The sequence below is a fragment of the Sylvia atricapilla genome, chromosome 21 (genome assembly GCF_009819655.1).
Source record: "Sylvia atricapilla isolate bSylAtr1 chromosome 21, bSylAtr1.pri, whole genome shotgun sequence".
In the NCBI taxonomy this organism is placed as follows: Eukaryota; Metazoa; Chordata; class Aves; order Passeriformes; family Sylviidae; genus Sylvia; species Sylvia atricapilla.
Window position 1 is genome coordinate 3,789,796 of NC_089160.1, and position 10,492 is coordinate 3,800,287.

General features: G+C 50.4%; 1 protein-coding gene and 5 non-coding genes across 6 annotated transcripts; all 6 read left to right on the forward strand.

Moving 5' to 3' along the window:
- Positions 1-344: 344 nt before the first annotated feature.
- Positions 345-10,396, forward strand: DKC1 (dyskerin pseudouridine synthase 1). Its single transcript, XM_066333994.1, has 15 exons — positions 345-407; positions 542-603; positions 808-894; positions 1,417-1,508; positions 2,043-2,227; positions 2,695-2,759; positions 3,328-3,454; positions 3,810-3,940; positions 4,906-5,049; positions 5,459-5,579; positions 6,300-6,418; positions 7,406-7,509; positions 7,930-7,996; positions 8,579-8,737; positions 9,070-10,396. The coding sequence occupies exons 1-15, from the start codon at positions 392-394 to the stop codon at positions 9,133-9,135; spliced, it is 1,545 nt and encodes a 514-aa protein (XP_066190091.1). The 5' UTR covers positions 345-391; the 3' UTR covers positions 9,136-10,396.
- On the forward strand, positions 2,873-3,118 carry LOC136370614 (small nucleolar RNA SNORD17). Its single transcript, XR_010745214.1, has one exon. It is a non-coding gene; the product is annotated as a small nucleolar RNA SNORD17 (small nucleolar RNA).
- Positions 3,649-3,724, forward strand: LOC136370612 (small nucleolar RNA SNORD83). Its single transcript, XR_010745212.1, has one exon. It is a non-coding gene; the product is annotated as a small nucleolar RNA SNORD83 (small nucleolar RNA).
- Positions 4,106-4,240, forward strand: LOC136370613 (small nucleolar RNA SNORA36 family). Its single transcript, XR_010745213.1, has one exon. It is a non-coding gene; the product is annotated as a small nucleolar RNA SNORA36 family (small nucleolar RNA).
- LOC136370615 (small nucleolar RNA SNORD17) lies at positions 5,810-6,055 on the forward strand. Its single transcript, XR_010745215.1, has one exon. It is a non-coding gene; the product is annotated as a small nucleolar RNA SNORD17 (small nucleolar RNA).
- LOC136370611 (small nucleolar RNA SNORD83) lies at positions 6,704-6,779 on the forward strand. Its single transcript, XR_010745211.1, has one exon. It is a non-coding gene; the product is annotated as a small nucleolar RNA SNORD83 (small nucleolar RNA).
- Positions 10,397-10,492: the final 96 nt, after the last annotated feature.

A 10,492-nucleotide genomic window follows, 5' to 3' on the forward strand; every position in this document is an offset into this window, starting at 1 on the left:
AGTGTTTTTCACCTTCCACACTTAAATTAACTTGCCGCTTTCCCCTCTGAAACGCAGAGAAGCTAATAATTTTAAAAAGCCTTAAACACTACAAGCAGGTAAAATGGTAGTTGAGAAAGGCTCGGATCCGAAAACTGGAGATTATTTTATGGCTAAGCTAGCCGCACCATGCCGAGAAGCGAAATTCCTTAAATCCTTTGCAAACTCCGCTAGATGAAACTGTTCCTAGAAGCGTAACCCCTCGGTGCCGGGGGCGGGCGGGAGGCGGCCCCGGGCGGCGGAAGGGGCGCGGTGCCGGTGACGCGGCGGTGCCGGTGACGCGGTGCCGGTGACGCGGCGGGACGGGGCGGGCGCGGCGCTGCGAGCGGCGGGGACAGCACGCGGCGCGGCCATGGCAGACGGGGACGGTGCGCAGCGGTGGGGACCGGTGGGGACGAGGGAAGGGTTTTGGGGGGCGCGGCGCCGCTCGGGGAAGGCTCTACAGGCGGCTTTGCCCCCTCTGGGCTTGGCCGCGCTCACTCGCGGCGTGTCGCTCCCGCAGGTTCCAGCGTGAAGAAGCGGCGGAAGAAGGAGAAGCGGGCGCTCGCCGATGATGATGTAGCGGTAAGCGCGGGGGTCGGGCGGATCTCCCCCAGCCCCATCCGTGCGGACGCGTTGCGGGGGCCGTGGGCAGCGCTGGGACGGGCTCGCCCCGCTCCGTCCCGCGTGGTGGCGGCGGAACCTCCCGGGCCACGTGGAGAGCGGGCGGCGGGAGCGCGGCCCGCCGCCTTCCCCTCTCTGATCCCGCTTCATTTCGCCTCCCCACAGGACATCCAGCACACCGAGGACTTTCTCATCAAGCCCGAGTCCCGGGTGGCCCAGCTGGACACGTCGCAGTGGCCCTTGCTGCTGAAGGTGAGGCGGGATCTGCTCAACCTCGTGTTGGCGCTCCTTTTGTCCTCTGCCCCTGGAGGTGTTACCGCGGTGCAGGGAGCGGCGCACGTGGTGCTCTGCCTGCAAAAGGCGTGTTACAAAGTCTCTCCAGCCGGTATCGTTTGAGTTTTGTGAGGTTTCCGTGCCTTGGAAAGATCCTGCCATATTTCTTGAGTTTTTAGTTTGAGTCTGACCGTGGTCTGTGGTGTGTGTAGACTTCCAGATTGCTTCTGCCGAGTTTCTGGAGTAATTTCAGTTCATCCTGCATTGTCAGTGTATATATTGTGCTGCTTTCCCAATTCCTCCAGTCCAGGATTTCTGTTTTCCTTGATTTTTGTAAAATATTATCGTGGCTTTGTTGTTGAGCCATTTTCATTTGGAAGGGGATTTATTAAGTAAATGTACAAATCAGACCTGGTATATCTGGGGAGATGTACTGCTGCACAGCAATACTGAAATCAAGGGAGCTTAAAAAGACTTGTACCTTCTGCTTGGATTTTGTAGAACTTCGACAAGTTAAATGTGAGGACAGCACACTACACACCTCTTCCTTCCGGTGCTAATCCCCTGAAGAGAGAGATTTCTGACTATGTTAGGTGAGTGCAATACAGGCCAGAGTGGTTTCTTTTTCTTTCACGGTTAATACCTTAAAAATGTTTTCTATCTGCATTCCCCTTGTACCTTTCTTCTTCAACCAATACCTTGCCATACTCAGTAAACATTTAAATACGACCCAGTGATTCTCTTCCTATAAAGTTTTCTTTATTCTGGGATTGTAGCAGGTCTGTGGGTGAACATGCAAACCACCTAAGGGATTCTCTGTGGTCTTTGGAAAAAGTCCTTTGGCCTGCTGGGCTTTGAAACTGTTCGGAGTTTGTAGAATTTGGGGGGGGTTTTTTTAAGTGCAGAGTAGTGATAAGGCCGGGTAGAATTCCTTGGCTGTGGATTATATCACCTGTTGTGCATGGAGTAGGTCAGTGTGGGCTCACTGAGAGCTGCTGGGAGGTTCACTGGCTTATGTGTATAAAAATACATTTCTTTGTAGCCAGAACAGTATTTCAAAGTTACTGCACTGTTGCTGTGTCGTGCCCTAATGCTTAGCTCTCATTCCCCACCATTTTGCTCTGTAGGTCTGGCTTCATTAACCTAGACAAACCCTCCAATCCATCCTCCCACGAGGTGGTTGCGTGGATCCGGCGCATCCTGCGGGTGGAGAAGACAGGGCACAGTGGCACTCTGGATCCCAAGGTGACAGGGTGCCTCATTGTGTGCATCGAGAGGGCCACACGGCTGGTCAAATCTCAGCAGAGCGCAGGTTGGTTTGGTGCTCAGTGCCATTGGCAGCGACTGGGCATGTGTGAAGTGCTTTTGGAGACAAAACAGAGATTTCTAAAACTTGCAGAGGCCAATCTTACTTTTCAGTGCCTTGACTTTAAGGGTTGCATGTTATTGCAAGCCACTGAGGACACATCCATGTTGTCTCAGATGGTTTTTTCATTACTGGTCTGGTGTTTTTCCAAGTCAGTGAAGACATCTCTGACATGGTTTTATGCACCAGTTGAACCTACTGCCTCAGCCTCTACAAGTCCAGAGAATAACTAAATGTAGCTTAGATTTATTTCCCTGGAAGAATAACCAACTCTGTAACAAACCACACCCATTTCCTAGAAGAGCTGGTAGGATTTCAGGGTTCTGGGGACACGTGCCTATAAAGCAGGATGGACCTTGAGGTCAACATCAAGTGCAAGCGGCCACTCCTGACTGCTCTTGTCATTCTTTCAGGCAAAGAGTATGTGGGAATTGTTCGGCTGCACAATGCCATTGAAAGTGAGGCTCAGCTGGCCAGGGTAAGTCTCACGTGCTCTTAGCCACGCTGGCATCTGGCATGCAGAGTGCTGGGCACTGGTCCTGGCAAGGTGTGAGGGGTTCAGCAGCTGTGTGGTGCTCAGGCGTGCTGTGTGTGAGGTGATGACACAGTTTATCCATTCTCTGAGTGCAGTGGAGCTGCCCTCCTGCAGCACCCCAGCTCCTGTTCTAGGCTCTGGGTGCTGTGCAGCCTCCAGACATCCTGCAGTGTCCCAGTGTGCTACTGGGGGCTGCTGTGGTGTGTGGCTGGCTGCCTGCAGGAGGGGAGCAGTGCTGGCAGGGTTGGAGCCCCTCTTTGGGGGCTCCATCCTCACTGGGACGAGGGATGCTGTCTGATCACGTGCTGCCATCTAATGGAAAAAATCCTGACTGTGCTCACTTTTGACCATTTTGACCACATCACTGGCTTCCATTTGCTTTATTAAATATGGCTTCACCAAATCAGGATAAACCTTGTGGTTTCTCAGTCTTGGAAATGGACACAAGTGCAGCAGACTCCAATGTACTTAGGGCACAGGTGTAAACTCTTGCTTCTCCTTCCTCCCTCAGGCCATAGAAACCCTGACAGGTGCCCTGTTCCAGCGGCCACCCCTCATTGCTGCTGTCAAACGACAGCTGAGGGTCAGAACCATCTACGAGAGCAAGCTGGTGGAGTATGATCCTGAGAAAAGATTAGGTAAAACAGGACATTCCTGCCTTTCTCCGTTTAAAACTGACAACTGATAAAATTTTCTGAAAAGGGCTGCTTTTGGCAGATGTCTTAAGATCTAAATCCTCCCATTGTCCAGCAGTAACTGCTTCATGCATTGCTTTGGTGTGCTGGGAAGCAAATCCCATCTCTTTTTGTACTGCTGCACCCTTCACAGAAGAGCCAAATGATGTCAATTAGATGGCATTAGCTCTCAGGGCAAAGATGACCTTCATCTATCACCCAATGCTGATGGCTCTGGGAAGGGCTGGGCATACAGCTTCTCTTGTTGGATGCGATTTATTTTCTGTTTAAAAGCTCCCTATCCTGTCATACCTTTCAGGTATCTTCTGGGTGAGCTGTGAAGCAGGCACATACATCAGAACCCTCTGTGTTCACCTGGGGCTGCTGCTGGGCGTGGGGGGCCAGATGCAGGAGCTCCGCAGAGTCCGCTCAGGCATCCTGGGAGAGACGGTACAGTGGCACCTCAAACTATAACCTGCCCGCCTGAAATTGTCACAATTGTACGAGTTCCTTGGGACTCTCTGAGTTTTACAGTGTTAGGAGGAGGTTTAGGCTCTGGGAGGAGTTTTGTGAATAGCTCACAGACCGTGAGAGCTCTTGCTGTAGGTGGTTTGTAACCAAAGTGTTGAGTTCAGTTCAGGATGTTGCTCCTGTTCTGGTAATTAAACTTTGGGACAGTGAGTGACTGGGAAGTGCACTGTGGTGGCTGAAAGTTTGTTTTATGTCACCTGTGTTTCTCAGCCTACAGACCTCAGTGTCCCATGAGGTCAGGAGTGTGAAGTGACTGCTTGGAGTCAGCACAGCTCAGGAATGTAGTTCTTTGGAATGAGCCTGGGAGATGCAGTCTTGAGTGATCTTGGACACTTGTACAGTCTTTTCACTGTGGTTATAGACAGATCCTCTTGTGGGTCCAAACTCCAGAGCAAATTTCTTTTTTTGCTAAGCAGCAGTATCAGTGCAAGTGCTTCCCCACCCATCTGTGCTCTTAGCACAGCTGTAATCACTGGGTCATTTCTGAATTCCAGGTGTTGGGTGCTGAGACCTGCCTCAGAATTTATTCCATGTCACAGATTAAAGAGCTGGTTAATTTAGACTTCTGCTCACTAACATATGTCAAGGAGCCCCAAGAATTTCAGTTAGGTCATATTTTAAAGTTTCATGTGGGCAGACCTCAAACTATAGATCCAAATGCTGTCTGAGATTAGGAAGGTCAAAAGTCTGGTAGCTCAAGCCAGGTTGACCTCAAGCTGCTGAGGAAAGTATTCTTTCCTCTTTTAAGTTGTGTTCTCATGCTTATGGTGGACATCTGGTTTTACTCCCTTTTTCAAACACTGTTTGCTGTTGGACTTTTATCTGTTGTGCATGTTTCAAGAGGGTGGCTGGTGGGAGAGTTTAGAAGGGTTTTGTCATTGCAGGACAACATGGTGACCATGCACGACGTGCTGGACGCCCAGTGGCAGTATGACAACAACAAGGATGACAGCTACCTGCGGAGGGTCATCCTGCCCCTGGAGAAGCTGCTGACTTCACACAAGAGGCTCGTCATGAAAGACAGTGCAGTGAGTTCCTGAGGCAGTGCCAGGGGCCAGACAGAGACTGCAAAGTGTCCTCCTCACCTGTGCAGCTGATAGAATACACAGGGGATCAGGAGCTGTGTGTGTCCTCATGGTGACTTCTGTAGAACCTCAAAAGGGGTGCTGCCAGAGCAGCACTAAGTTGCAGGAGCCATGAATTAAATGACAGAGGATGTGATGGTTATGAGATCTGCCTCACCTGTTGTTTGCTATGATAGGTGCTTTGCTTTCTCCTTCCAAAGCTCCCAAGTTTTATGTAGTGGACAAAAATGAATAGTTACTTTGGAATGATATTGCTGCGATGCTCATGGCAGTGGGAAGCTGAAAATTAGAGACACTTTGTACTCTGATTTTTATAATGGTGTGTAAGCTCTCTCATTGCCTGCATTTTCAGGTTAATGCCATTTGCTATGGAGCCAAGATCATGCTGCCTGGTGTTCTGAGGTATGAGGATGGGATTGAGGTTAACCAAGAAATTGTTGTCATCACCACAAAAGGAGAAGCCATCTGCTTAGGTATGAAATGCCTCCTTCTCCTTGTGCCCAGCTAACTGCAGAAATAACACTGTGTGGCAGTAAAAGCACCACAAATTAGTTCCTGTGTGCAAAAGGTTTAATTAGTGCTTCCTGATGGGGAGTGTGGGCCCACGGCAGCAGTTTTTGGGCAGGATGTTAAGCAGTGGCTTCATCAGTCCTGGCAAGGTGTGAGGGGTTCAGCAGCTGTGTGGTGCTCAGGCGTGCTGTGTGTGAGGTGATGACACAGTTTATCCATTCTCTGAGTGCAGTGGAGCTGCCCTCCTGCAGCACCCCAGCTCCTGTTCTAGGCTCTGGGTGCTGTGCAGCCTCCAGACATCCTGCAGTGTCCCAGTGTGCTGCTGGGGGCTGCTGTGGTGTGTGGCTGGCTGCCTGCAGGAGGGGAGCAGTGCTGGCAGGGTTGGAGCCCCTCTTTGGGGGCTCCATCCTCACTGGGACGAGGGATGCTGTCTGATCACATGCTGCCACCAGGCACATCACACCTCCTGCTAGATCAGTCAAAGGGACTGCAGCAACTGCCAGCTTGACTTAAAGGGTGCCCAGTTCTAACCAGGGTCTTCAGAAAAGCTGCGTGACAGTCAGTGAGTCCTTGGGGTGGCGCTGGTGGGGTGTGTTGGTTGTCTTTGTGTGCTGACAGAGGCAGAACAGGCTGTCACAGTTCTGCTCTTCAGGAGTTACTGACCTCCATGCCTGCTTCTGCAGCCATTGCCTTGATGACCACAGCAGTCATTTCTACCTGTGACCATGGCGTCGTGGCAAAGATCAAGAGAGTGATCATGGAAAGAGACACATATCCCAGGAAATGGGGGCTGGGTCCCAAGGTGAGTGCTGCTGTGGGTGTGTGGTCACTCCAGTGGTGGGAGCCCAACCACTGGGATGTGGGACTCTTGGGCAGAGCTGCTGTGCCTGTATCTTCTTCAGGACCTTGCTGTAATTCTGCTGTGGTCTCCTGGAGCTATGATGTGGCAATTCCCAATGCCAGGGCTGTGGCAGCCCAGTGCTGCTGGGAGTGAGGCTTTGCGTCCCAAAAGAGCCTGGAGGCTGCTGCTGGTGTTCAGGCTTGGGCTCCTCAGATCTGTATGGCATGAGCCCTCCTCTGGTAAAGAGCCAAATGATGTGAAGTGGATGGCATTAGCACTCTGTGCAAAGATGACCTTCATCTATCACCCATTGCTGATGGCTCTGGAGGGGCTGGGCAGGAGCTTATTTTCCTTCTGATGCAACACTGCTTAAATGCACACTGTGAGACACTAAACTGTGCCTGAAGGACAGGAGCAGTGGGAACACCCAGTGTGGGGTTCCTCTCCCACCTCAGGCATGTGGTAGTAGCTTAACAGCAGCCAGGCTGGCCCTGATGCAGGTTGGACTCAAAACTCTGTGTCAGGTTCCTGTGGTTCAGGTGGAAGCTTTGGGGCTGCCTACACATTGTCTCACAGCAAAGGTGGGGTAATGCAGGACAGTTCAAGCATTTTGGTGTCCTTTAAACAAGTGGTCCAGCTCAAATGCTGCAGGTCATTAAGAATAACCCAGTCAAAGATCCAGGTTCCATGATGTGCAGTTGTATTACTGTTGCTGTGACTCCCCCATTAAATTAGCCATTATTTACTGATAAAGATGCCTCTTGTCTGAGATTAAGGCTTCTGTGCAGGGGATGTTTTGCCTAATTTGTTTTAAGGTCCTTGGAACAGTGGTAAATAGGTAAAGCTGTAGTTGTTGGCTTGGCTTGTTGCTGGATTCCCTCCTCTTAGCTTGAGGAAGGATTTTTCCTACCTGGAGCTCCAGTTTCACTTGTTGCACTTTGCTTTCAGGCCAGTCAGAAGAAGATGATGATCCAGAAGGGTCTGCTGGACAAGCATGGAAAACCCAATGAGAGCACACCAGAGTCCTGGAAGAAGGAATATGTGGATTACAGGTGGGCACTGGGTGTGTGGCTCCCACAGGGCTGTTCAGAGAGGAGCACTGTGCAGCAAGGGCTGGATGCTGCTATTTGTGCATGGATCGTGTTAGGCTTGACCCAAGCCTGTCTGGACCTGTGGGATGCAGTTGCATTTCTTGGGCAATGTTGGAAGGAAAGGCCCTGAGCAGACAGTTATCCCTTTTTAGCCTGTTGTGGTTTTAGAGGGAGTCAGTCTGCTAAAGTAAACAGGGGAGGCCGTGCTGTTGCCCAGCCCAGCTGGGCCTGGTGCTGGCTGCAGGTCTCCCCCACAGCCACTGCCCCAGCAAGCTCCTGGGGTGGGTTACAGAGCCTTTGTAAGAGCACAGGGATTTGTACCAGAACACAGCAGCATCAGGCAACAACTGTCCTGTGCAGCCTTGGGATCTTTTCTTTCAGGGATACTTCCAGGAAAGAAGCAGCTGCTGATCACCAGGCTGTTTCAGAAGGAGACAGGGCTGCAAAAGTGAGTATTGATACTCTCTGGCTCTTACTTTATGCCCCTGTTATTCCCATTATCTGCATATACCTTGCACCTGCATTTTGGTCTAATGATGATTTTTAGTCCAGGGTCTTCATGCCCTTTGTTAGGCACAAGGTCAGTGCCCATTCACAGTTCTTTGCCTGGGGCTCCAGCAATTTCTCGTCACCCAGGGCACAATTTGCAGCTCAAACACCAAGCTACTGGCCCTGACCATATTCAACACAGCACAAGAAAATATAATGTATGGAGCCACAACAGAGATTTGTTGTGCCAGAGAACCTTTTCAGAGACTAGAGAGCTGCAGAAATGTCCGTGCAAGAGTTGCCCCTAAAATTCCCCTTGGAAAGGTGCAGCAGTGTTTTTAACTAATATTTGGGATACAGGAAACACTGAAAAATACAGGGGGCAATTCTGCCAGAAGGAAATCCTAGACAGTGTATGCTGGAGAGTCTCCAAGTCACTCTATTGTTAAATGAATTTGTATTGAATCAGGCAATCAGTTTTCCCCTTGCCTGAGCTCTGTTGGAAGGTGTTGGTGTGTCTGACAGTGCGTTCCCCCAACAGAGAAAGCGAGACTCAGAGAGTGAAAACGAGGAAGCTGTGACCCCACCATCCATTGCCACCCCACCACCAGAGGAGCTGAGCAAAAAGGAAAAGAAGAAGAGGAAGAAAGAGAAGAAAACCAGAGAGGCAGCTGAGAGTGGGGGAGAGCAAATAGAGAGGGTATGTAATTGGGTACTGCCGTGGTAGGGATTGCTGTTTGTCCCTAATTACCTCCAGGATTAATGCAGTGTGTCCCCACGGAGTGCCAGGCTTTCCACAGCAGAGGAGAATGTATTAGAGGTGCATTTTAAACTGAACTGGTGGTGGGAGATAGGACAGTTGGTGGGTTCCTGCCAGGCCACCTCTGTGCTCTGGTGCCCTGTCAGGGGTCCCTGTGGGAGGACAGTGCTGGAGTGTGCCTGCACTGCTTCTGGGGTGGAGCTGTTCCTGCTGAAATGGGCAGTGGGGAATTCCTTTTTGATGGCTTCCTGACCTTTCCAACCTCTCCACAGACCAGTGAGACCAGCAGCAAAAAGAAGAAGAAGAAACAAAAGGAGGTAGAAGAGAGCTCAGAGTAATCAACTGGGTCCAAAGCAAGCAACCTCGTCAGTAAGGAGGGAAGAGTTTTAGGCCTTGAGGAGGACTGGCTGCGTGGCAGAGGAAGCCAGCAAGTTCCAAGTTCTTTTCTGCTGTTTATATGAGTGAGTAGGTGTTTGCCCTGCTCAGGTGCCCCTCTTCATCCTGTTTTAAGGGTTGCCAGAGGAGCAGGGTGCCTCACTGTCCCTGCACTGGACTGATATCTCTAAAGCTGAGCACCATGACGCCAACAGAAGCGGTATCTTCAGGGAAACTGTAGCTTCTGGCTCTTCCTTGGTCTCTGTTTTCACCTAGAGAGGGTGAAATAATCTTTCTCTCCCCTCATGTACTTACTGCCTCTTTGTTCCTTTTCTCCCAAGGCTGAAGCTGTTACCTGACAGTTAAAGAATGTGTTGCTGCCTGGAGGAGTGGCATTGTCACTGCCCATGTGCATGGGTTTGCATGGGGGCAGTCAGATGAGTTATTACTGAAGGTCTGTGTTTTGTTTTAACCTGGCCACATGCTTGGCGTGACCTTCAGTTAAATGAGAACAAATAGTCCACCCAGATTATTTTTCACTCCTTTTTTTACCTTTATCATGAATGGATTAGAAAATTCAATTCCTCCTTTTTGCTTATAGCACAAGGACATGCTTGTTCATTGTGTGCTGATTCCTAAGCCACATTGCCTCAGTGACCTGGGCAGTGTGTCCCTTTTCCTGGCTCTTTGCTCTTTACCCATTTGTTGGACTGCAAAGCTTGTGGTTGCCTTGTCTGGTTCTGATGCCCAGTGTGCTCTGAAGGCTGGAGGTGACTGACCATCATGTTCTTCATGCTGCTGGGACTGGAGTGCTCCTGAGGAAAAGCTTGGTCAGAGGCAGCTCTGCCAAGGGCCATTGACTGTGGCCTTGAATGGTTTCAGATAAATTTATTGCTAACCCATCAGGAACGACTTGATGGGGACAGAAGGTCTTCCCTCTATCACAGGGGTAGTGCTGAGCCAGGATTTAGCTCCTCCTAAGGAAGAAGAGCCCCAGGCTGCTTGTTCTGAGTTTCATCCCTGCAGATTCTGTTAACTGTTGGTTTAACCTCGTGCATTGCTTTAGTCTTAAACAGGCTGTCCTCCCCTCCAGTGCTGGAGATGCAGGTAGTGTGGACAGCAGCTTGTGGGTGTTACAACCTGAGCAGGAAGAAATAAAAGGTCCATTTTTATTTACTGTTTTTTACAAAAAAAAAAGAAATAAAACTGGTTTTGAACAGGTGATTTTCTTCCTACTCTGGCTCTTCTTGTAAGGTCAGTGGCATTCATGGGGCAGAGGGGCAGATTTTACCACGTGCCCAGCCTCTGCTCCTCTTCTGA

Bases quoted from the DNA above. Each gene is read 5' to 3' on its own strand.
- DKC1 (XM_066333994.1), top strand. The intron at 3,941-4,905 runs GTACAGTGGCAC...TTGTCATTGCAG, and splicing joins CAGGCATCCTGGGAGAGACG to GACAACATGGTGACCATGCA. The intron at 8,738-9,069 runs GTATGTAATTGG...ACCTCTCCACAG, and splicing joins GGGGAGAGCAAATAGAGAGG to ACCAGTGAGACCAGCAGCAA.